We start from the raw sequence: 25889 nt of genomic DNA on the forward strand, positions 1-25889 counted from the left end.
TAATTTATGTTCAGTTGATGCTACAAGCACCAAATTTGGCAGGGAGGTACAGTTTTATGTACTTGTCAAGGTCTGATACAGGGCCACCAAAATAAATTTGTTTAAAAGATTATTTTAATGCAATGTTCAAAATGGCTGCCACAAAAAAAGTCTAAAATTGTAGATTTGCGTTCATGTAGTGCAACAACCCTCAAAATTGGCAGAGATGCACAGTTTTCTGAACTTATTAAGTTCTGATACAGAGCCACTTAAAATATGAATATTTGTTGGTTATTTAAAGCATAATTTCAAAATGACAACCACGGGAATACATGCAAACGCACATGCTGGAACGTAACTGAAGGAACACAAGAAGTTTAGAGCAATGTAGCTTGATTTACCTAGTGTTGGGGGTTGTTAGCAGATGCACACACACAGTTGCAGACGGCAGTACACCGTAGTCCGGCTTTGCAGCATTTGCAGCGTTGGGTTCTGCATGACTTCTTGCAGGCACACTTGAGAAGCTCGCGGCATGCTGTAGATGCTTCAGGGCTGATGGTCCAAAGGGGTTGCCACTCTCCGTCATTGTTTTTCCAACCCCATTCAGAGGGATTAGGCAATGCAGGTGTGGGATTTTCTGCCTGGCCCCAAATGTAGCTGCCTTGATAGACTGCCCTTTTGATATGCTGTAGCAGAGCATCGCTTGTTGGTGGAATGTTTTCAATCTGCCTGGTTTTCTTGATGAAGAGATGTCTTCTGGCGCTGTTGACATCCAGGCAGTTACTAGCTTTGTCGTAGAGGAGCACAACAAACCTCTCCAACACAGCTCTGTCATCAGGTGTCAAGGTACACGGAGGCGTTGACAGCCGAAGGAAAGTTTCAGTCACATCATCGAACACACTCCACACCTCCCAAGCCTTCTTCTTACTGATGCCATTGAAAAATGACACAGTGTCGCACCCAGTAAAACTGTGGAAAAGAGAAAGGCAGGATGATCTGGTGGGACCAAGGTTCCTGGCAATAAGGTGAGCAGGAATGTGCCGGAAGTCTTTGCCAACACCCATCGCCACCCAAATTTCGTGGTCAGGATAGCGTGATGCAGAGGCGACGGCGAGGACAACAACATCTGTGTCGGTGGTGCGAAGCAAGATGTGTTTGCTGTCCTTTGCTGCATCCACTAGGTGTGTCATTATCCTACTGTCGGCTTCCTCATGGGTGCAAGGAGACAGTGCACTAAGCTCAACAGGGACATTGGAAATGGCAATAGAACCCTGGGTGGTGACAATGGTCTTCTCAGTGGGAATTCGCAGGAGACACTGTGCCAGGTACTTAAAGAGCTCGGTTTTGTTGTCATCTACCCTGAGGAATGTGTGCCAGTTGGGTGGTATGGCGCCTGTTGGTGTGACACGCTTTCTCTTTCCCTTGCCCCTCACCTCCCTTGCAGTCTTCTTCAGGCTGTCTGTCCTGTACATATCCCATATCACATCCAGGCGGGAAACTGTTTGCAGCAAGAGGGTGATGTGCGGCAAAAACACATCCTCTGCATATGCACGACATGTCTTTGCTGCCCCAGGCCGAATCATGTGCACGATTGCAGCGCCATCCAAAATCAGAACATCTGCATCAGAACGCACTGCTTCAGGCGGTGACAATTGCTCCAGGCATTCCATCAGGCGTGATTTCAATCCCGGCCTTATTTGTCCTTCAGAGGAAAGTGATGGAGGGGTACTGTGATTTTCATGCTGGAAGAAGTCGTCGAGTCCTCCTGGGCGGGTCTGGCATGCAATATAGAGCCTGGAAAAGAGACTGTTGTTCTTTTTAAGGATGGAAAGTTTGCAAGTTCCAGTGCCTTTCTTCTTCCGCTTTGTGCCAGCAATAAGGACCATGTTGTTGCGCTTGATAGGGTCAGAGAATTTCTTGGTCTTTGTCTTGAGCCTATCTTCCACAAATGATGTGTACTGCTGCATCCCGGTCGTCAACAAAATCCACTTGGAAGGCCAAGCTTTGCTCATGATGGCCAAGTTTCTCCGAGTCTTTCTCAGGAGGGCTAAGGGTCCGTTGAAATTCCTGGATGACGCATGCAACTTCAGGGCCACTGACCATCCACCGTCCCAAAGCAGCTGGATTACCTGTCAAGCCAACGGCCCCACCATCACCTTTCACAATCGCATTATTCTGTTCATGTGCATGATCCAGTGCCAGTCTTGAAAATGGCCTTCCAGTCTTTTGCAGGACAAAGTGGCCTTGTTGGAATTCATGGCTAACAGACTCAATGGCACTGATTTTTTTCATGTCATTCACATGCACAGACATCCACCTTGCATAGTTATGCTGGTCTAATGCAAAGAACACTGGCACCATTTTCGCGATGTACTGCTGATACAACATGAAGTCACCACTTCTCACGGAAGACAGAAAAGCAAGCACAAGAACTTCTAATTGCATGATCAAAGCCCAGAAGTGAAACGTTGGACTGTTCTCCGTCATGACGACTTTCCACTCATCCACAGGCATGATCTTCTCCCCAAGAGCTTGGCATGAGAGACGATATTGCTCATAGGCAGCATTCATCAGTTGGTAGAGGGCACATACTGTAAGCTGATGAGCATGCCGAGTCTTGGTGACATGAGCAGCTGACAAGAAGGAGTCTGCAGTACCAACTGTAGTCACACCAGCCTGTACAAGGACGTCTGTCCAGCCACTGTCACGCAGGAGACTTCCAAGGGCCTTCAAAAAAGCCATCTCGGTGTGAAGTCCTCCCAAAACGATGGTCATTCTGCTTTCTCCATACAAATCAGGATGCCTCCACTGAATTTGTTTGGCAAGGGCAAAGAGAGGCCCTCTGCAACTGTGTGTGTGCATCTGCTAACAACCCCCAACACTAGGTAAATCAAGCTACATTGCTCTAAACTTCTTGTGTTCCTTCAGTTACGTTCCAGCATGTGTGTTTGCATGTATTCCCGTGGTTGTCATTTTGAAATTATGCTTTAAATAACCAACAAATATTCATATTTTAAGTGGCTCTGTATCAGAACTTAATAAGTTCAGAAAACTGTGCATCTCTGCCAATTGTGAGGGTTGTTGCACTACATGAACGCAAATCTACAATTTTAGACTTTTTTTCGTGGCAGCCATTTTGAACATTGCATTAAAATAATCTTTTAAGCAAATTTATTTTGGTGGCCCTGTATCAGACCTTGACAAGTACATAAAACTGTACCTCCCTGCCAAATTTGGTGCTTGTAGCATCAACTGAACATAAATTAATAATTTTGCTAAATTACATGTGGCGGCCATTTTGAAATTGTATTAAAAAAACACCTTTAAACTAATTTTTCACGATGGCCCTGTATCAGAGTTTGATAAATACATAAAACTGCCTGTCTCTGCCAATTTTGGTGTTTGTTACATGAAGTGCACAATTTGAACACATATAAGGGCCGCTAAATAGTCATGAACCCAAATTATGCAAACAAACGTGCCAAATGGGCGTGTGCACCCTTCCTATTTAGGCCACACAAAAAAAATTGTCTGTTTAGGGTAACCCGACCGACCCTATCGATTTGGCGCCGACCCAAAAACTTTTTTTTGATTTAAAAAAAAAAAAGAAAAAAAAGAGGTAAAAATGCTAAAAAGAGACATTTGGCGTTTCTTTCTCTCCCTTTCTCTCTGTTTTATTTATACGTTAGTTTTGAAACATGTATTCATCAAATATAAGAAGTGAATTTACACAACAACAAACAAACAAAACAAAAAAAACAAAAAAACCTACCTACCTACCGACCCTACTTTTTTTGGTCATGTTACCCTAAACAGACAATTTTTTTTTTGGCCTTAAACAAAAAATCGCCAAAATCTATTATAGCTCGGATCCCTCCGAAAAATGCAATGCATTGCTTCTATTTGTAGGCTTATTTCAGTAAGTGTGTGGGTACAATGTTTGCGTGTAACGATATGATGTGAATATGCGATGCGAATGTTACTACATGCATGGTTGATTGATTGATTAATTGATTGATTTTACAGACACACAGTCAGGCTTGTAATTTCTCTTTTAGAGATGAATAAAGATTATTGTATTGTATTGTATTGTATTGTATTGTGTTGTATTGTATTGTATTGTATTGTATTGTGTTGTATTGTATTGTATTGTAAAAAACAATTCTGTTTTCTAAAAGATCATAGAACATCTTTGCAATTGTATCAACATAAGTTACTTAATATTTAACATTCGTTGATACATTCTGTTTTAATTGTAACGTCTGCAAAATCGATGTTGTATTTATTTTAAACTAATCAATATATCCTTTTAAAGGGTCAACAGAGTTTTAGGGTCGGGAGAACAAAATAGGGAGAGGATAGGGGGAATCGTAAACATTGATATAATTTGATGGCCTTGTCGCTGTGAAGTAATTTTATATTTCACGGTTTGAAGAAGCTAATTTTTTTATTTTTTTTTTGGGGGGGGGGGGGTGGTTATAAATATTGTCCAATATAACAGGCTCTTATTTTGTCTCGTCAGTCTGTTTCTAGACTCAAGCAAGTTTCCTTACTATGGGTAAGAACAATAACATCTTGAGACTTTCTTTCTTTCTTTATTTGGTGTTTAACGTCGTTTTCAACCACGAAGGTTATATCGCGACGGTCTTGAGACTTGCACCTGAGTGTAGATAGCAACAGAGATGGAAGTTCGAAAGCAATCTATAGTTTGTGACAACTAGACTCATAAACTGAGGACTAAGACTCTAATATGTTTTGATATACGACTAGCTACTTTCATCAACAACAAAAAAAGGTTTCGTTGCAAATACAGTATCTTTCTTTTTCTGTCTTTTTTTCCCCGTTCGTATAGGTCTTAAGACAGGCAAATAACTAAAGTCTAAGAAGGAAGCTCGAAGAAGATATACAGATAAAGCAAACAAGCCTGAAGAAAAGAAGAAGTTCGTAAGCAATCTAGTTTCCGTGAACTAGATGAATACACTGAAGCCTCAGACTGTATACATGAAGAAAATAGTGGCTGGTTTCATCCATACACTTTCTTTGTGTCGGCAGTATAGGCAGTGCACGAAAAAGTAACATTTGCCGAGACTACAAGTCTCGTCTCGTTCAAATACCTGCGAGGATCTACGATAACTGACGTCATACGACATTCGTCTTGGATTGTCGGGGTCAGCACAATCGTCTTCCCCAAAACCATCCTGTGTAGATTGCAGCATCAGTGATAATGACGTCATTCAGCGTTCACGTGTATCGAGCATTTTTTGCAAAGATTTTAACGGTTTTGATGTTTAGAAAAACAAGAGGCGAAGCCTTCAAGGCTCACGTAAGAAATCGACAAACAGTAACACAAACTCAATCGCTCCGTCACACATACACACACACACAGTAAGCATAGGTGACACTGTGCAAGAAAGCGAGACACTAGATCTAGATCTGTCTGTCTGCATGTAGCCTACTTACAGGGACACGACAGCCAACTAGTCTCGGCCCGCTCAAAATAATGACCGAGACTTTCAGTAATTCTTTCGCGTGACGTCTAACCCTCTTACGTCATAATGTGACGTCTTCAAATGACGAAATGTTAAAGTTTCTACCACAGACATACATACATACATACATACATACGCACGCACGCACGCACGCACGCACGCACGCACGCACAGACAGACAAAAGTTAGCATCGCATAGGCTACACTTACGTGAGCCAAAAATGAAAAGAAATCATGAAAAGTCATTCCTACCAGTTTTAGTTGTAATTGAGCTCCTCTGTCCTTTTTGTTTTTGGTTTTTGAGTCGTAAAGTGTGAATCGTGAATCTGTTGTTCTTCTTTTTTTCTGTTCTGTCGTCTGTTTTCTTCTTTTTATATTTAGTCAAGTTTTGACTAAATATTTTAACATCGAGGGGGAATCGAAACGAGGGTCGTGGTGTATGTGCGTGTGTGCGTGTGTGCGTGCGTGTGTGTGTGTGTGTGTCTGTGTGTGTGTGTAGAGCGATTCAGACTAAACTACTGGACCGATCTTTCTGAAATTTGACATGAGAGTTCCTGGGTATGAAATCCCCGAACGTTTTTTTCATTTTTTTGATAAATGTCTTTGATGACGTCATATCCGGCTTTTCGTGAAAGTTGAGGCGGCACTGTCACGCCCTCATTTTTCAACCAAATTGGTTGAAATTTTGGTCAAGTACTCTTCGACGAAGCCCGGGGTTCGGTATTGCATTTCAGCTTGGTGGCTTAAAAATTAATTAATGACTTTGGTCATTAAAAATCTGAAAATTGTAAAAAAAAATAAAAATTTATAAAACGATCCAAATTTACGTTTATCTTATTCTCCATCATTTGCTGATTCCAAAAACATATAAATATGTTATATTTGGATTAAAAACAAGCTCTGAAAATTAAATATATAAAAATTATTATCAAATATTTTTTTTCGAAATCAATTTAAAAACACTTTCATCTTATTCCTTGTCGGTTCCTGATTCCAAAAATATATAGATATGATATGTTTCGATTAAAAACACGCTCAGAAAGTTAAAACGAAGAGAGGTACAGAAAAGCGTGCTATTCTTCTCAGCGCAACGAATACCCCGCTCTTCTTGTCAATTCCACTGGCACTGCCTTTGCCACGGGCGGTGGAGTGACGATGCTACGAGTATACGGTCTTGCTGCGTTGCGTTGCGTTCAGTTTCATTCTGTGAGTTCGACAGCTACTTGACTAAATATTGTATTTTCGCCTTACGCGACTTGTTTTTCTGTGTGATATGCCTAAGGAAGACCCTAGTGGTCGAAACGTCGTACTGTACGTGTTATTCGTATCGTCTTCGTTAAACACGTGAGTACGATATTTGTTGGTCTTTTGTAATTGAAAGTTGTTTGTGCACCAATGTTGTTTTTCTATGTCATTACAAATCTGCATTGACCGCCGGGACCAAAATAATGGCCGGTTTTTTGTTCAGTGATTTTCCTCTCACATTTATATTTTAATACTTTTTCTTTCTTTTTTTTTTTACATTTCGTGAGATTTAATAAACACATACATCTATTACAAATGTTGTGAAGTGACAAAGGTGAATTCTGTTTCCGCCTAGCACTCCCCCTTCCCCCTATTCCTGCAGGCGATCTTCAAGAAACGTGCTTGACTTTAACACAGGTACATATCAATTAACTTAATCACTGATAGGAATGTTGATGATGATGTTGTATTTGATACCATAAGTCAATATCCTTCATACATTTATATTTCAATACTTACTAAACACTTCGCAGCAGTAGATAAACATGAATTGTTGTTCGATTCGCAAAGGAATTCGAAACAGACAATCCGACTAAACGGCGCAGTTTTTATTTGTATCAATCATAAAGCAATTCTGCTTGGTCATCAGCTAAACCCGTCGTTAACTGCAACAGTTGTCCATGTTTTACATGTTCTTTGCATCCCTAATCCTGCATAAAAGGGCCGATGGAAACAGCCATGTATCCCACACTAGTGATTCTACTATTAGCAAACATTTTAGTAAGTAAGTTAGTTGGGTTTTGTTTTCAAACAAACACAAAATAAGACTTACCTTTGTGTTTCTTCTTCGGAACGACACAGCATCCTTGATAGAGCGAAGCCTTGACAAGTTTTCTTTAAGAAGAAAAAACACACACAAAAAACAAGTTTATTTCACAAGAAACTGGAAACTGAGCTACTTCCCCGCCCAAGAGAGAGAGAGAGAGAGAGAGAGAGAGAGAGAGAGAGAGAGAGAGAGAGAGAGAGAGAGACGGACAGACAGACAGACAGACAGACAAACAGAGACAGAGAGAGAGAGAGACAGAGAGAGACAGAGAGAGAGAGAGAGAGGAGGTATTACACACCGGTACGACCGAACTAAGGTATCAATAAATTACTGTTGTGCAGCGGGTTGAAAGAATACCCTATACCTCGGAGATATACCTTCACTCGGTCTCAACGACGTCACGTGACATGTTATATGGTGGAAGAGAATGCTGTCGCTTATTTTCCACCCTCAGTTCGGTAAGACTGAAACGATGCTCAGTCACGGAAAGAACTATCCAAACTTGCAAGCACAGCCGCGGTTGTCCTGTAAGTTCCCGATCCATGTTAAACCCTCATCCTCAAAAGGAAAATAAGCGACAGCATTCTCTTCCACCATATAACATGTCACGTGACGTCGTTGAGACCGAGTGAAGGTATATCTCCGAGGTATAGGGTATTCTTTCAACCCGCTGCACAACAGTAATTTAACGTTACCTTAGTTCGGTCGTACCGGTGTGCAATGGGTGGAGGGAGGGAGGGAGGGAGGGAGGGAGGGAGGGGGGGAGGGAGGGAGAGGGAGGGAGAGAGAGAGAGAGAGAGAGAGAGAGAGAGAGAGAGAGAGAGAGAGAGAGAGAGAGAGAGAGAGAGAGAGAGAGAGAGAAAACACGACAAAATAATAAGTAAGCACACACGCATAGCCAATATAGAGAATACTACATGGCTTGCTGTGTCGTACCAAATTTACACGAGTTGTTTTTTTAAAATATTGAACTGCGAGCGAAAGCGAGCTGTTCACTATTTGAAAAAGCAACGAGTGTAAATCTGGTACGGCACAGCAAGCCATGTAGTATTCTGTTTATCCTACATACTGTACTTACGTGTATTTTACTGAAAATGTCTTGCAGACGAGGCAGCTAAATTGAAGACGCTTGTTTTGGAACCTCGATCTCTTCTAAAGCCTCGTGCAATCTGTTACGTCAAAGCAAAGAAACGTCACTCTGAAAGTGTGGCGTGACGAGTTAGTTCTAAAGATTCATCGAGGGTAATTAGCGAACGCAATTTTTGTTTCTATAATGACGTTTGTCTCGGTGACTTTGACATCATAAGCAGTGGAAAAACAGGTCCCTGTCAGACTTGCTTGACATGACCTCATTTACATGATATACACACGTGTGATTTGAACGATTATTATCTCACGGGTGTCTCTCTCACGTATGTAGGATAAACAATGAAATGTTATCTGATAAAACGTTCAGTCTTTCGCAATATATATGATCATGCAGAGCCATAACGATTCATCCTATTTACACGGATTTAATGGGACGCCGTTCATAATTATCTTGATGCACTTTCTTGGCATAGATAGAAAGTACACTCGCCATGCGCTTTGATATAGCTATTTTCTGTCACGAAAACCCAGAGCTGTTGTTTTGTTGTTGTTGTTTTGTCTCAGTTTTGTTTGTGTTTGTTTTGCTCAGGGGCTGAAACTCTCACGCCTTTTACGTGTATTACCGTTTTTACCCCGCCATTTAGGCAGTCATACGCTGCTTTCGGGGAAACATCGTCTCAGTTATTTGTATGCTTTTTGTATGCTCGTAAAGCGGTTTGAAGCATATTGATGGGATTCGCGCTATAGAAACGTTGTTTATTATTATTATTATTTGTATCATTGTAACTTCTATTTCTACTCACTCTTCCCACTGACTGACTGGCCCAACTCGGCGTCTGCCTGGCTGCTTTCGAGCTCCTCGAAGTAGTTGTACACCATCCGCGTCCAGTGTCCGGCAGACCGAATGTGCACGTGGAACGAGCCTTTTAATAAGACAATCAAATCAGCGCTCACTCAATCAAGCAACCCATTAATCAATCAATAACTCTCTCACTCACTCACACACTCACTCACTCACTCATTCACTCACTCACTCAATCAATCAAAACAGACAATATGTCAGATTGATTAAGTATGTGAAAGTATCAACAGTTTGTTTTTATTTTTTTTAAGTTTTCAATTTTAACCCTGCAGCAATTCTTTCGTTTTAACGAAAAAGATGTTGACATGTGCAAGGTACAACCGTTCGTTTGTCTGTATACTTCTCCCTGTCTGCCTGCCTATATGTCAGTATGTGTGCGTGTGTGTGTGTCTGTCTGTCTGTCTGTCTCTCCCTCTCTCTCTTTCTCACTCACTCTCTCTCTCTCACTCTCTCTCTCTCTTACCCTATATCTAAAAAAAGTTAAAACGAAGAGAGGTACCCTATATCTCTCTTACCCCTCCCCCCCTCTCTCTCTCTCTCTCTCTCTCTCTCTTTTTTAATGTCTTTTTAATTTTTTGACATGTTAATTATATAAATTGTATTGTAATTAACTTAATTTCTATTTCTTCTTGTTATTAATCGAGTTACCCTCAATGGGCGAGGGCCGGACGAAAATAAGCATGTATACCTTGCTTATTCTGTTACCCTCGATAAATAAATAAAGTTCAAAGTTCAAAAGTTCTCTCTCTCTCTATCTATCTCTCTCTCTCGTCTCTGATTATCATGATCGTATTTCGATACTTTGACGATATAAACCCAAAGCTGGTGTGTCGAAGAAGACAGCCACAGCGGGCTTGTTCGAGTCAAAGTATCACACCATATCTTCAGCATATTACCAATACCTGTCCCAATATAGGCCAACTGGTCTAAGAGGACGTTAAACCCTAATAGTCAGTCTCTCTCTCTCTCTCTCTCTCTCTCTCTCTCTCTCTCTCTCTCTCTCTCTCTCTCTCTCTCTCTCTCTTTGTCTCCAGACACATTGGTCCCGTACGACACTCTAATAATGTATTCATTATTATGCAAATACATGCACATTATTCATAAGATCCGCACCTTGCATCTCAGGCGCGCTGCTGATGGTGAAAGGATGCCACTCGTATTGTGCCAACACGGGGATGTTGATAAACACATAGTCGCCAGGTTTGAAGGTGTAGCTTACAGGCCGCGATATGCATAGCTGCGTTACCTACAAGACAGACATAAAGAGAAAAAAATATCACAGGTATGTTAATGAAAACGTATTCGCCAGGTTAGAAGGTGTAGCTTACAGGCCGCAATATGCATAGCTGCGTTACCTACAAGACAGAAAAAAAAGAGAAACAAATTAGCACAGGTATGTTAATTAATGAAAACGTAGTCGCCAGGTTTGAAGGTGTAGCTTAAAGGTCGCGACATGCAAAGCTAGATGCGTTAGGCCAAAAAAAAAGGTATGTTTACGGTAACATAGGCCAAAAAAATAGGGTCGGTAAGTCGGGATTTTTTTTTTTTTTTCCCAAAAAACCATATTTTTACGTTTTTTTGTTTTGTTTTTTTTTCTCCCCCAAATGCCCCCCAAAAAGTCTAGGGTCGCGCGAAAAAAATAGGGTCGGTCGGGTTACCGTAAACAGACTATTTTTTTTTGGGGGGGCGTTATCTACAAGACAGAGCATACAAAACCACGACAAGTTTTTGATTTGTTTGTTGTTTTTTTAACACAGGGATGTTTATGAACACAAAGTTCCCAGTGTTTGAAAGTGAAGCTGAAAGGCCGCGATATGCATAGCTTTCTTTCTTTATTTGGTGTTTAACGTCGTTTTCAACCATTCAAGGTTATATCGCGACGGGTATGCATAGCTGCGTTACCAATATAAGACAGAAACAAAACAAGTTCTTGATTAATTTTTCTTTTTTAATTGTCTTCATTTAATTATCCTGTAAAAACTTCGAAAACAGAAAGACTGCTAAATTTCCAAAATTCACAATAAAAAAAAAACCAACAGAATAGTAGGTAATTGGAACCTTTATTATTGAAGTTACCCCAACCCAAACTTCCCCCACACACCTCCCCCCACCCCCCTTCCTACTCACCCCAGAAGGCAGCAGCTTGACAGTTTCAATGAACATCTGGCCGTGTCGCGCAGCTCTGATACAACTCATTCTGGAGATGAGCTCGATGGTGAAGATCACTGCGGGCCCCACGATCCACTTCCAGAAGTTGGGACTGTGGAGAATGTTGAGGACGAGGAAAGGGATGTACAGCTTATGGGTCCAATAGAACACCTGCAAACGGAAAGGTCAGCTGTTGTCGTATCGTGTTTGGTTTTTTGTTATTTGTTTTTTTCATACATACAAATCAGATGGATTAATTGCTAAGGTTCCAAAACCACGAGAAATGTTTATAAAACGTTGGGTTTTAAACAAAACAAAATATTTACCTGAACTTTGATCTATTTTATCTTAAGTCCTTCCCGCGTACGACACGTTCATGGCAACGATCGCGATCACAGGCCTGTCGATTTGTTTTACTTCGAGATCAGACAGACAGGCAGACAGACAGACAGACAGACGGAGACAGACAGACAGACAGACAGACAGACAGACAGACAGACAGACAGACATACAGACATACAGACAGACAGACGGACGGACAGACAGCCAGACAGGCAGACAGGCAGCCAGCCAGCCAGCCAGCCAGCCAGACAGACAGACAGACCGACCGACAGACAGACAGACAGACAGACAGACTGCTAACGTTTCAAAATCAAGCTTTCAACAAAACAAAACCAAAAGAAACGTCAGTTCACAAAAAGTTTAATTTTCAACAAAACAAAATGTTTACCAGAACTGTCATCTATTAATCTGTAAAAGTGGAACATCAGTTAGTTGAAGACATAATGATAGTCTTTCGCGCATACACGTTCATTGTAACCGCCACAGTTTTACCTCGAGATAAAAACACAGACAGACAAACAAAAAGAGATACAGACAGACAGACATACAGACAGACAGACAAACAGACAGACAGACAAACATACAGACAGACAAACAGACGGACTGACAGACATACAGACAGACAGACAAACATACAGACAAACAGACAGACAGACAGACAGACAAACAGACAGACAGACAAACAGACAGACAGACAAACAGACAGACAAACAAAAAGACATACAGACAGACAGATAAAAACACAGACAGACAAACAGACGAAAAGACAGACAGATGGACGGACAGACTGATGGACAAACAGACGGACAGACAAACAGTTAGATAGACAGACAGACAGACAGACAGACACCCCCCCCCCCCCCCGACACACACACTACCCCCCCACCCCCCCACCCCTCTCTTCATCCCCTACCCCCGCTCCTCCCCCCTGCAGGTTTACTTGTAAAAAAGAACACACATTCACTTACACACGCAGCGTAAATCTACCCCCAGGCTACATTATGTTCATGGTCGTAATTGATACAGCAAATTGACCTTAGTATGTGTCCATTCCGAAGTTAATTCACAACAAGTCGCGTAAGGCGAAATTACTACATTTAGTCAAGCTGTGGAACTCACAGAATGAAACTGAACGTAGTCCGCCGCTAGTGCAAAAGGCAGTGAAAGTGACGAGCCTGTTTGGCGCGGTAGCGGTTGCGCTGTGCTTCATAGCACGCTTTACTGTACCTCTCTTCGTTTTAACTTTCTGAGCGTGTTTTTAATCCAAACATATCATATCTATATGTTTTTTGAATCAGGAACCGACACGGAATAAGATGAACGTGTTTTTAAATTGATTCCGACAATTTAATTTTGATCATAATTTTTATATTTTTAATTTTCGGAGCTTGTTTTTAATCCAAATATAACATATTTATATGTGTTTGGAATCAGGAAATGATGAAGAATAAGATGAACGTAAATTTGGATCGTTTTCTAAAAGATTTTTTTTTACAATTTTCTTTTTAATGACCAAAGTCATTAATTAATTTTTAAGCCACCAAGCTGAAATGCAATACCGAAGTCCGGCCTTCGTCGAAGATTGCTTGGCCAAAATTGCAATCAATTTTATTGAAAAATGAGGGTGTGACAGTGCCGCCTCAACTTTTACAAAAAGCCGGATATGACGTCATCAAAGACATCTATCGAAAAAAAGAAAAAAAACGTCCGGGGATATCATTCCCAGGAACTCTCATGTCAAATTTCATAAAGATCGGTCCAGTAGTTTAGTCTGAATCGCTCTACACACACACACGCACAGACAGACAGACACACACACACACACACACACACACATACACCACGACCCTCGTCTCGATTTCCCCTCTACGTTAAAACATTTAGTCAAAACTTGACTAAATGTAAAAACAGCACCACCACGCTGCACAGAATGCAGCCAGGCTGTTGAGTCTTCGTGTGTCTTACGGGCAATGATGCTCCTACCCCGTGGTAAAGCGTAACTTGACCTAAGGCCAAAAAAAAAATTGTCTGTTTCTGGTCACCCGACCGACCCTAAATTTCGGCGCCGACCCTAAACTTTTTTTTTCCAAACTCAAAATTTTTTAATTTTTTTTGGTGGTAAAGGACAGGGTGAGAAAATGAACAACAAAAACGTGTGAAAACGAAAGTCCGCTGACGATTTGTAAATGTGTTGAGTGTCTTGTCTCTATGTATAGTGAATCCAGTCTCTTTGCGCGATTTTTAAAGTTAGTTTTATTGGTCTACATTTGGGGTAAAAATAAAAAAAAATAAAAATAAAAAAAAATTCCCGACCTACCGACCCTATTTTTTTTTAGCCATGTTACCAGAAACAGACAATTTTTTTGGGGGGGCCTAAGGTCATGACTAATATACGTTATAATGTGATATAATTTTTGGCTCACGTAAGTGTAGCCTATGCGATGGTAAACTCTGTCTGTCTGTGCGTGCGTGCGTGCGTGCGTGCGTATGTATGTATGTGTGTATGTCTGTGGTAGAAACTTTAACATTTTTGGCTAAACACCGAAATACTCATTTCACGTGGTTAATTTTCAAGCACCATCTTCAAATTATTGAAGCAATGATCAACATTGTGTCGGCATGTGTGTAGTTAAAGCGTGTATCCAAAGAAAACGGGTGGTGGGGGGTTTTGAAGGGGTACAAGCAGTTGACTGGTTTGTGTCGTGTTTGGCATGCAGACGGCAGGTCAGGTGTCAAGATCAGGTCAGGGGTCGCGCGAAGGATTGTGGTCCAGTTCTCACCTCGCCGATTCGCCGGGGAAGACGATTTCATGTTGTTCGGTTTCTAAGCTCCAGAAAAGTAAATAAAGAAGATACCAAAGGGAGATTTCCTACAATTTGATCTGCACAGCGTGTTTCCAATGTCCACGCGAGGAAGAGCTGTCGAAAGCGCGGCAGTCAGTGTCGATCTTGCAGCCGTATCCCGGTAAGTTCAGAGACAGATCTAGTGTCTCCCACTCTCATAACGTGTCACCTACTGTTAATCCGTTTTGTTTTAATTTCTTTTTATTTCAGCAGACACGGATGTCAAACATTGTAGTTTCTTTGGCAGTCACCTCTAGTGAAATGAGTTGATCTAAAGTGCCTGTAATGTTTGGATGTCTTTGCTCGTGGTTCGATTTATGTGAATTTCAAGACTTGCAGTAGAGTCTCAAGTTAAGTTTACTCTGCCCGAAAAAAACTGTCCACCATTTACTTGAACATGCAGATATAAGGAAACAGAATGAATCTGTTCTCAAAGTCAAAATGATCACGATTTTTTCCTCAGATTCAAAACATGCACTGTCATGGTTTTGTCTGTACAATTTAGTAAGTCTTAAGTACTTTGCAACAACTTCCTTGAACGTGAAAGACAGTTTTTGAATGCTAGATCTGTATCGCGTTTCATTCCAGACTCGATCCTCTCTTTGATTGTAGATCTACTGTTTGCTGTTTACGCACTATCATATGATTCGCTATGTAACGTTTGGTAAGCTTACCTTGCAACAGCTTTCTTGTCTTTGTTGGCATTTCTGGCTGTGTTGACCGTCAGAATTATTTTAAGAACCAGGCTGCTGCAGTCGACATGTTTCGCATATTGTAGGGTCACCATGCTGCATAGGTAAAGTGGCTTGTATTTATAACCTGACTATTCTGTGTGTGTTACGGAGTGAGTGAGTTTGTGTTATGTTACTGTTTGTTGATTTCTTACGGGAGCCTTGAAGGCTTCGCCTCTTGTTAAACAGGCAATGCATTGCTTCTATTTGTAGGCCTATTTTAGTAAGTGTGTGGGTACAATGTTTGCGTGTAACGATATGATGTGAATATGCGATGTGAATGTTACTACATGCATGGTTGATTGATTGATTAATTGATTGATTTTACAGACACACAGTCAAGCTTGTAATTTCTCTTTTAGAGATGAATAAAGATTATTGTATTGTATTGTATTGTATTGTATTTGTATTTTTGACCAAAATATGACAATTGACACCAACTACGTAACACAGTTTCACATGACTCTCTATCACTGTCTTTTTTCTCCATGACTTTATTGTCTCGTTGCTGGGAAATTCAATCAATCAATCAATCAATCAATATGAGGCTTATATCGCGCGTAATTCCGTGGGTAGGCTACAGTTCTAAGCGCAGGGATTTTTATATTTTTTATTTTAATTTTATGCAACTTATATCGCGCACATATTCAAGGCGCAGGGATTTATTTATGCCGTGTGAGATGGAATTGTTTTTACACAATACATCACGCATTCACATCGGCCAGCAGATCGCAGCCATTTCGGCGCATATCCCACTTTTCACGGCCTATTATTCTAAGTCACACGGGTATTTTGGTGGACATTTTTATCTATGCCTATACAATTTTGCCAGGAAAGACCCTTTTGTCAATCGTGGGATCTTTAACGTGCACACCCCAATGTCGGTTCCTCCCAGTGGAAAGCTAGCAATAGAGTCACGCTACCCAGGTGTATGCGTGTTTAGGTGTATTCAGCCACCTGCACTTATGCCAGAATGGTTGAGGTCGTTTACGTGCCACATCGGTGACACGGGGGTGGGACGTGGATGCCGTCTCTGAGTCCACGCGTAACCTAATTAATTGACCCGTGTCCGTCCCGGCCCGTATTCGAACCCGTGACCAAGTATCACAAGTCCAGTGCTTTACCAACTGAGCTACCGGGCCCCACTTTTACCAAGCAATGTTTCAGCAAGCCGATCAGCACCCGGGCGCACTGACATATTTGTATTCAGCAACCAAGCAATTACTGACAATACGCCCCGCCCTTTCACGTAAGGACTCATTTGATCGAGCACACTTCCTTGTCTATAAAATCCGTCAGCTCTTAAACGTCCCCAAACAAGATACTAACTGTCTTTTTTTCAAAAGGCGCTACATCAACATTACGCAGTCAGCGGGAGTTGATAAAAAAAAATCTTCTAAAATCAGCATTCATATTGACACTTTAGAAGAGATATCAGAAGCACAGAGGAAAGTATGTATATTGATGTCAAAGGACTACATTAAGGGATGCTGATTTATTTGTTTTATTTTTCTTTTCTTTTTTTTAAAACACAATAAAAAGACTAAATTAAAGCTTTTTAAAAAATTATGTTTTGCAAGACACAAATACAGCTTAAAACGCGAAGCAGGCCCATTAACATCTACAACATGAGTGGAAATATACTGCCAATGTTCCCATCCACTGATGTTGATAAAAGTTGCGTGTAACCGAATTAACATCTCAAGCAATAGTCATATCGGCATTGGACAATAAGTCGTAATTTTGGGCATGAATTTCAATAATCAACACAAGTACAAGAAAGACCTTCGCGAGGTTACCAAGTATCGTCACAAGTGAATGAATACTACAAGTTCAGAGCACTGTTCATTGGCTCTATCGACTCCCGTTTTTAACCGCTTGCTTCCCTTTATATAATAAACTGACCATAGGGCGTCGTCATCCCGAACTAAATCCTTTGTATGTCATAGAAAATGTAGGATTCAGGGTAGGGAAATCCTTTCATGCAATGACGTCAGCGCTGTTCGGCGATTGGTCAATGCATTTCGGAGCCAATATAATGTCAGTAACGCTTGAAATTAACGCTACTTGATATTGCTTTCCAAACTTATACGAAGTGAACGGGAGCATAGGGTCAGTTATCAATTTAACTTGCCTCGAACAGTGGGACAAATAGAACAGCACACAAATAGAAATTGAGAGACTCACCGCGACTATATGTAATGATGAGATCAAGAAAACGTACACAACACATCGGAGAAACACGGAATTCGACGAGTCTACACATACTCGAAAACCAACGTGGAATGTATGTTTGCAGTTCAACTTTCTATTTTCACGCCTAGGAATCGTGTGCCTGATTGGCAAGGTGGTAGTACGTTTGCCCACACAAGACTAGTGGTCCCGTAAATGTAATTTTGTAACACTTTTTTTCTCTCAATGTTTCAATTTGTTTGGTCTTTTCTGAACTCTATATTCTTGCATTTTATTCTTTTTGATTTAGTCCAACGGTTTTGAGTCGTTTATTGAAAATTGAATATAGTGCGTAAGTGTCTTTAAAAAGCTTTCCCAGAATCCCGTATTCTATTTTTAGTAGGGAAACCCCCAAATAAAAGGTCAAAGGGCATGTTCTTTCTTTTCTTTATTTGATGTTTAATGTCGTTTTCAACCACGAAAGTTATATCGCGACGGGGAGATGGGATAGAGCCACTTGTCAATTGTTTCTTGTTCACAAAAGCACTAAACAAAAATTTGCTCCAGTGGCTTGCAACGTAGTACAATGTATTACCTTACTGGGAGAATGCAAGTTTCCAGTACAAAGGACTTAACATTTCTTACATACTGCTTGACTAAAATCTTTACAAATATTGACTATATTCTATACAAGAAACACTTAACAAGGGTAAAAAGAGAAACAAAATCCGTTAGTCGCCTCTTACGACATGCTGGGGAGCATCGGGTAAATTCTTCCCCCTAGCCCGCGGGGGGTAAAGAGCTTGTGTATTACCGCGTGTCGTCTGATAGTAATGATAGTTGAGCACTTCTAGTTTAACGCACTTCTAGAATCGTATATACTTCACCGAAGGGCGTGTAGCCTATGGTGGATAAGACATCGGCCTTTCATGTGGAGGGTTCGAATCCCGGCTACGCCTGGTGAGTTTAGGGTTGAAATGACTTCGATCTACCAGGTCAACTTACTCGCAGATCAGCTAGTGCCTTAAGCCCCCCCCCCCCCAAAAAAAAAAAAATAGTCTGTTTACGGTAACATAGGCAAAACAAATAGGGTCGGTAGGTCGGGAATTTTTTATTTATTTTTTTTTAAACATATTTTTCAGTTATTTTGCCAAAAAACAGACTTTTTTTTCTCTCCCCCAAATGCAAAAAAAAAAAGTCTAGGGTCGCGCGAAAAAATAGGGTCTGTCGGGATACCGTAAACAGACTATTTTTTGTTGTTGGCCTAACCGGAATAGCAGAATGACTCATGCCTACATCGCTATGGGTAAAAATAGCCATGGCCGTAAAAGCCCACTCGTACATACAAGTGTACATGGGAGTCGCAGCCCTCGAACTCAGAAGAAAAAGTTAACATATACCGACCTGAGAAACAAATTATTGCAGCACTTACTGTCGTACTTAAATTAAACATTAATTCTCTTGCCATTTCATTCAAACTTTCTATCATCTATGCCATTAAAACCATTTCACTGGGCTGGCACACATTTTGAATAAAAAACAATATCCTTTCCTGGAGTCACGTGACCACCGCCTCTCTAATAAGGGTACCCACAACATCGACGAATTAGTGAAATGCCTTTACACGTATGGACAGTTTGAATGAAATGACATGAGATGGAAGACTGTTTTAGTACATTGAAGCTGGTACGACATTTGTTGCATTAATTGTTTTGCTTAGTTTATATAGTGAACTGACCTCAAAGAATCCAGACCGTCTGACGAAGTCCATGGAGCAGATGACCATGACGGCGAGGATGACGTCAAGGATGACGCCAGATAAGGGAGCGAACCCGAACACCCACCCAACGTCAGCTTTCAGCGTGAAAAGAATTTCGGCCAAGTTCAGGTTCTTGGTTTTCGTCAGATACACCGCTGTAAAAGTAAGAAATAGAGAAATTACAATACAATATGGTATATACACAAGATTGCAATAAAATACAGTACAATGCAGCAAACAATAATGCAATACAAAACAATACAGAGCAATATGCACTACTACAGAACAATACGATACAATGCAATGCAATACAATACAATGCAATGCAATACAATGACAAATAATGCAATACAATGCAATGCAATGCAATGCAATACACTGCACTGCACTGCACTGCACTGCAATGCAATGCAATGCAATGCGATGCGATGCGATGCAATGCAATGCAATACAATACAATGCAATATAATGAGCCAGTGTATTCCGTCAACTATTCAGCAGTAGAACAAGAAATAGTATCTGAGTTAAACTATACCACCATACTAGGCGTTCAACTTCCCAACACACACATACACACACTCTTTCCCCTACAAACACACATCCCTCCTCTCAATAATGAGCACAATTCTCACCCACTACACACGTACGAACTGACCAGCGTTTCCAAGGTGTGCAGCAGTGTGGACGAGGGTGAACAGGACGATGTAATATCCTGCCAGCTTGTGAAACATCACGTGCTGATCGAAGGGCAGGACTTTCACCAGCGGCGTGTTCCGCAAGAAAGTGAGGCTTTTCCGCAACATCAGGACGATGACGAAGGCACAGTTAAAGTCCAGGCACATCCCGGCCCCGCGAGCTATGATGATGTACCTGACAGATGACAAAGTCAAATTCAAATTCAAATCCCGGCTCCTAGCCCAACTGTACAGAATGACAATCTTATCCTTAGCGGATTATGACTGTATTCAGTTATTCTGCAGAAAAGACAAATGCTGGAGAAAAAACATTTTACTGCAGTAAAATTGAAATCAAGAATGCTGCAGTAAAACTCTCTCCACACGGCCAGATCAATAGTATATCCCTTTGGAGGTAATTGTGTGTTGACCTTGACCGTGCCAGTTACTAAAAGCGGCGATCATCCTTGTGTGAGGATGATGGTGGCTTGTTCATTACACCCCCGGTATAGGGGTGTGTATAGGAATCGGTCGATGTGTTTGTGTGTTTGTGTTCGCATATAGATCTCAAGAATGAACGGACCGATCGTCACCAAACTTGGTGAACAGGTTCTATACATTCCTGAGACGGTCCTTACAAAAATTGGGACCAGTCAAACACACGGTTAGGGAGTTATTGGTGGATTAAGATTAAGAGTGACATATTAATGGTCAATTGTTTGTTTGGGTGTGTGTTTGTGTTCGCATATAGATCTCAAGAATGAACGGACCGATCGTCACCAAACTTGGTGAACAGGTTCTATACATTCCTGAGACGGTCCTTACAAAAATTGGGACCAGTCAAACACACGGTTAGGGAGTTATTGGTGGATTAAGATTAAGAGTGACATATTAATGGTCAAAGGGAAATAACTGTCTGTCTGACTGTCTCTCTGTCTCTCTGTTTCTCTGTCTCTCTGACTTCTGACGTCTGACTTCTGACTTCTGACTTCTGACTTCCGACTTCCGACTTCTGACTTCTGACGTCTGACTTCTGACTTCCGACTTCTGACGTCTGACGTCTGACGTCTGACGTCTGACTTCTGACTTCTGACTTCTGACGTCTGACGTCTGACGTCTGACTTCTGACTTCTTACTTCTGACCACACTTGTTAGCAGTGCCTGCTCAGTTGGTGGCAGTGAGAATGCCAAGGACGGGGGTGTTTTTCCTACCTCGGAGGAATTTCTTGTTCTGCCAGCGTTTGGATAAATTGTGGACAGGTCGAGTTAGATCTACTTTTGTGTGTGTGTCGGCTTTGCACAGGTCGGGGGTATTGACGGTTTAATCGCCGACCATGCATTTTACGATTTGATTACCCTCTGTACCGTGTTATCGATTGGGAACGTCCCACTAGTCCGAGGGTTCACTAGTCCGAGGGTTCACTAGTCCGAGGGTTCACTAGTCCGAGGGTTCACTAGTCCGAGGGTTTACTATAGACGCTTGATTTTCCAGTTCGTCCCACTAGTCCGAGGGTTCACTAGTCCGAGGGTTCACTAGTCCGAGGGTTCACTAGTCCGAGGGTTTACTATAGACGCTTGATTTTCCAGTTATTATACCGCCCCTTAAAAGGCGGTATATAGGTTTCACTGTGTCTGTCTGTCTGTGTGTGTGTGTGTGTGTGTGTATGTGTGTGTGTGTGTGTGTGTGTATGTGTGTGTGTGTGTGTATCCGCAAATAGATATCCGATGTTTGAGAACCGATTTCAATGAAATTATGTGTGAGGCTGTAGTACAACCCAGGCTCGATCCTCTCCATAATTCAGGTCGGTGGGATAACTAATTGACCCTCACTGGCAAAAGGAAACCCGAGGTGCTATATAATATTACTAAAAACTGTGGCAGTTCGATCACGTAATTGTCCAGTCGGGGCGGTATCCTGATAAATTTAATATCCTTTCTTCAGTCAAAATATAAATAACTAAGTTTCTTGGGGGAAATAGTCTGAGATTTCTTCAGTCAAAATATAAAACACCACATTATCTTTTTGAATGAAAACAACTCAGTGTTTTTATGAGAATATTCTTCGATTTGGTTCCCACAGCAGTGAAAAACACACGCACGCACGCACGCACACGCACATCCACGCACACATACACACACAAAATAAAAACAAATCAAATTGAATATCCTTTCTTCAAGCGTCTATAGTGAACCCTCGGACTAGTGAACCCTCGGACTAGTGGACCCTCGGACTAGTGAACCCTCGGACTAGTGAACCCTCGGACTAGTGGACCCTCGGACTAGTGAACCCTCGGACTAGTGAACCCTCGAACTAGTGAACCCCTCTCTATCGATTAGCAACTAACAGTATGAGTTACAGTTGTGCGAAACGTACCCGTTAGCATACAGTTTCACTTAAGTATTAATTATTGGTATAAAAAACAACATGTACCTAAATGTTCTACGCTCCCACAAAAATGAACGACCCCCAAGCAACTGAGTGGCGTCCCCCTGATGTCAAACGACTCAAAATGGCACGCTGGTTCCCTCATTCGCAAAACATAAAGTTGGCATGTTATTTCTCGCAGTGTACCTGCATTTATCTGGGAGGTTGGTGCTATGATTACATGGTAAGAATGTTTTGAAGCCTTCACGTGTTCTGTTTACATCGTAGTTGTCTTCAAATATGCAAAAATCGTTAATTTCAGTCCTGAACTGATGGTGTCGTCTGCTACATTTTCGAGTGAGACAGCCTATTGAATCAGTCGACTTCCAAATGCTGCTTTGTCCAGCTCGAAATCTGTCAGAAAAAAACTTCTGTTTTTAGCCGCAGGACATTTTAAGGTCAAGCATCATTGTTTGGTAATATGGAGACGATAAGCTACATGCCACTAACACAGCGGCTGAGAAGAATCTTCGCAAGTCGAAAGAAGAGGCACAGATTACAGATTCACTGTGACACAGGCGCAAGAAATCTGTCAGAAAAAAACACTTCTGCTTTTAGCCGCGGGAAATGTAGGGTCAAGCATCATTTGGTAATGTGGAGATGATAAGATAGTTGTCACTAACACGGAGGATGAGAAGATTCTTCTCAAATTAAAAGAAAGGGCACAGCCTCGCTTTGAAAAATGGCGAAAGAATACGCTCTCTGAAAAGGTTAGCGCACTCCAAGAGTGCGCTAACAGTTTTAATCGCATTGCCATTAGCCATTCAACTGTTTCACATCAGTCATGTGACACCAGTACGTACTGACAATTATTATTATTATTATTATTATCTCAGGTGCCAGGAGATTGGTTCTGTACAACTCTCGCTTACTCCATTACACATGTCCAATGCATTTAGAGCGCTTACTTCAATTTGGTTATTTGACCTTACCAGTTACTGGCCCGGTACAGCCAGCTGTTGAGAGCGAAGAATCCACAGTTGAGGAGAAAGTACAAGATGGTGAAGATGACCTTGACCCTGTTGTTGACCAGGTACGTCCAGGTCAGATAACGTGGCGGTGAGGGAACGCGTTTGTTTTTCTTTGGTGGCATCAGCCAACGCGCCGCGCTGAATAAAAACAAGTTACTAGTAATTACAAATATTAGTTTTAACAAATGAGGGGAAGGTACTGTGTTCAACAAAAAAACAAGACCCCACTAAAAAAAAAAAGCGTAAAAACGGCTTTTTTACATTAAAAATATTTGTTTAATGACAAGTCGCGTCAAGCAATATCAATACGGTTAGTCACTCTGTCGGTCTAAAACTAAAAATCTACACTGAAAACCTGGGATCAGTCATCGTTGAGACTACTAAAACCTGGTTAGCCGAAACGCGTAATCAGAGACGGGTCGAGTTTCTCTCGTCGAAGCACGCCAACATAAGACCTAATTTGCATAAACTAATCTTCCTTAATTCTGAGCAAATTGTTAGAGACAAAAATTAACATTTCTATATACTTGGATTCAGTAATTGATTATGATACAAAGCAATGCTTATCAAACCTGTTAGTGAAAATTCCATTTTAAAGACTACTTTAATTAAGAAACTAATAAACAGGTTTTTTTTATAGCTTCCGAACTGAAATGCAATCCCACGGTCTCGGACAACAAATACTGTCTCGATCTACTTAAAATGACTAGTTTTGGTTAAAAATGCAAATAACGTAGAATACATGTTCAAAAATCGAACCATCAGATATACTGCTTACGTTCCAAAATTCAGAATAAAAAACAACCAGAATGGTAGGTAAATGGAACGTTTCTTATAAAAATCAAAACAAAACAAAACGCTACATAAACTAGTACGTCGACCAAAATGTGTTTGAAGGAAACAGACAGACAAGCACTTATGTAACATATATACATACTTTATCTGAAGATCAAGTCAAGTCAATATTTATTTCAAAAAACCCCTAGGGTTACATGAATAAAATAAATAAAAATTGCAATAAACACGACAAAAAAGATATATGTAATAATGAGACACAACACTTCTAATTAACCGAAAATAAATCAAGCTTAATTCATAACAAAATAATTGTAATCATACATTTTTGTTTCGGGTGGCTTGCTTGCAAATGCAATGAATTTAAAAAAATAAAAATAAAAAAAAGACATATAATAACAGGTCACAACCCTGTAATACCTGATGGTCAGATTCTGCATGACACCCGGATGTTTCTCCAGCTGGCATTTGAGCTCCTCAAAAGTGATGGACCCCGACCCATCCGTGTCGGCGTCATCAAAGAGCGCGTCGGTGAGTGACTCCAGGTTCTCCTCGCTGAGGACCAGTGACGATTCCTCCATGCATGATCGCAGCACTGTGCCCAGTTCTTCACGGCTGATCGTTCCGCTGTCTGAAAATAGATGTCAAAATAAAAACAAAACAAGAAAAGTATGTTGTTGAAACGTTTAATTATTGACGAAACAAAACATTATGTTCACACATACATCGACCCAGCGGTCTTGTAAGTGCACAGGCACACACTAATTAGACTACACTGATCTTAGAATTACGAAAATGATATGATGTATTTAGTCATGCACATAGCAGAACGAAACAGACAAAGAGCTAGGGTTGCAGTCAGGCAAGATCAGACCAAATCCAAAATAAAAAAGATTGTCAACGTTCCAAAATTCATAGATGTCAAGAAAGAGATCAAATCAATCAAGGCAAATCAAGTTAACTGTAATCACATGGAGAAATTGCAGTGGCAGTCCATGCCACATAAAGGCACACGAAACGTGGAACACTTTTTCTATGAGTGTCCCCGAATTAGAAGGTTTTAGACTTATATTGAACAAATGTTGAACAGTCTGACAGGTCGGGCTTTCGTATTGCCTATTACAGATGTATTATTCGGAATTGAAAAATGTCAGGAATCAGCGTTAATTAACCATGTTTTATTGATAGCAAAAATGTGCATTAGCAAAGTTAAGAAAACTAAATCGCATATTCCATTGGAAATTGTATTTCAACAAGAACTTGCGCTACGAAAGGTTTATCCCCATTGTCCTTAGTTAGATTGTTGTTGAATTAAAAAGTAATTTAATGGAAATGTAACCTGTAATGTAAAAGAAAACAAGATTAAGATGTAATTGGAAAAAAAAAGACCAAAAAGGAAGGATATGCTCACAGCCAAAAAAAAAAAAAAAAAAAAAAAAAAGACGAAAGAGGCAAAAAAGATGGGTTGAAGCAGCCTTGCATGCAACTGAGGTCACACACACAAAAAAAAAAAAAAAAAAAAAAAAGGCACACGAAACA

The 25889-nt window shown here is 40.9% G+C and overlaps 1 protein-coding gene across 2 annotated transcripts in view; it reads right to left on the minus strand.

Annotated features, from left to right (window-relative positions):
* Positions 1 to 25889, minus strand: part of LOC138950776 (NADPH oxidase 5-like) — a 102962-nt gene that overhangs the window by 20862 nt on the left and 56211 nt on the right. For both annotated transcript variants that reach the window (XM_070322499.1, XM_070322500.1), the window contains exons 4-11: positions 24771 to 24981; positions 23517 to 23693; positions 20141 to 20355; positions 19465 to 19640; positions 11618 to 11809; positions 10604 to 10736; positions 9432 to 9551; positions 7546 to 7607 (exon numbers count right to left, since the gene is read on the minus strand). In XM_070322499.1, the coding sequence (XP_070178600.1) occupies positions 7546 to 7607; positions 9432 to 9551; positions 10604 to 10736; positions 11618 to 11809; positions 19465 to 19640; positions 20141 to 20355; positions 23517 to 23693; positions 24771 to 24981 (1286 nt within the window). The remainder of the gene's footprint in view (positions 1 to 7545; positions 7608 to 9431; positions 9552 to 10603; positions 10737 to 11617; positions 11810 to 19464; positions 19641 to 20140; positions 20356 to 23516; positions 23694 to 24770; positions 24982 to 25889) is intronic.

This window comes from Littorina saxatilis, linkage group LG16 (genome assembly GCF_037325665.1).
Source record: "Littorina saxatilis isolate snail1 linkage group LG16, US_GU_Lsax_2.0, whole genome shotgun sequence".
NCBI classification, from domain to species: domain Eukaryota; kingdom Metazoa; phylum Mollusca; class Gastropoda; order Littorinimorpha; family Littorinidae; genus Littorina; species Littorina saxatilis.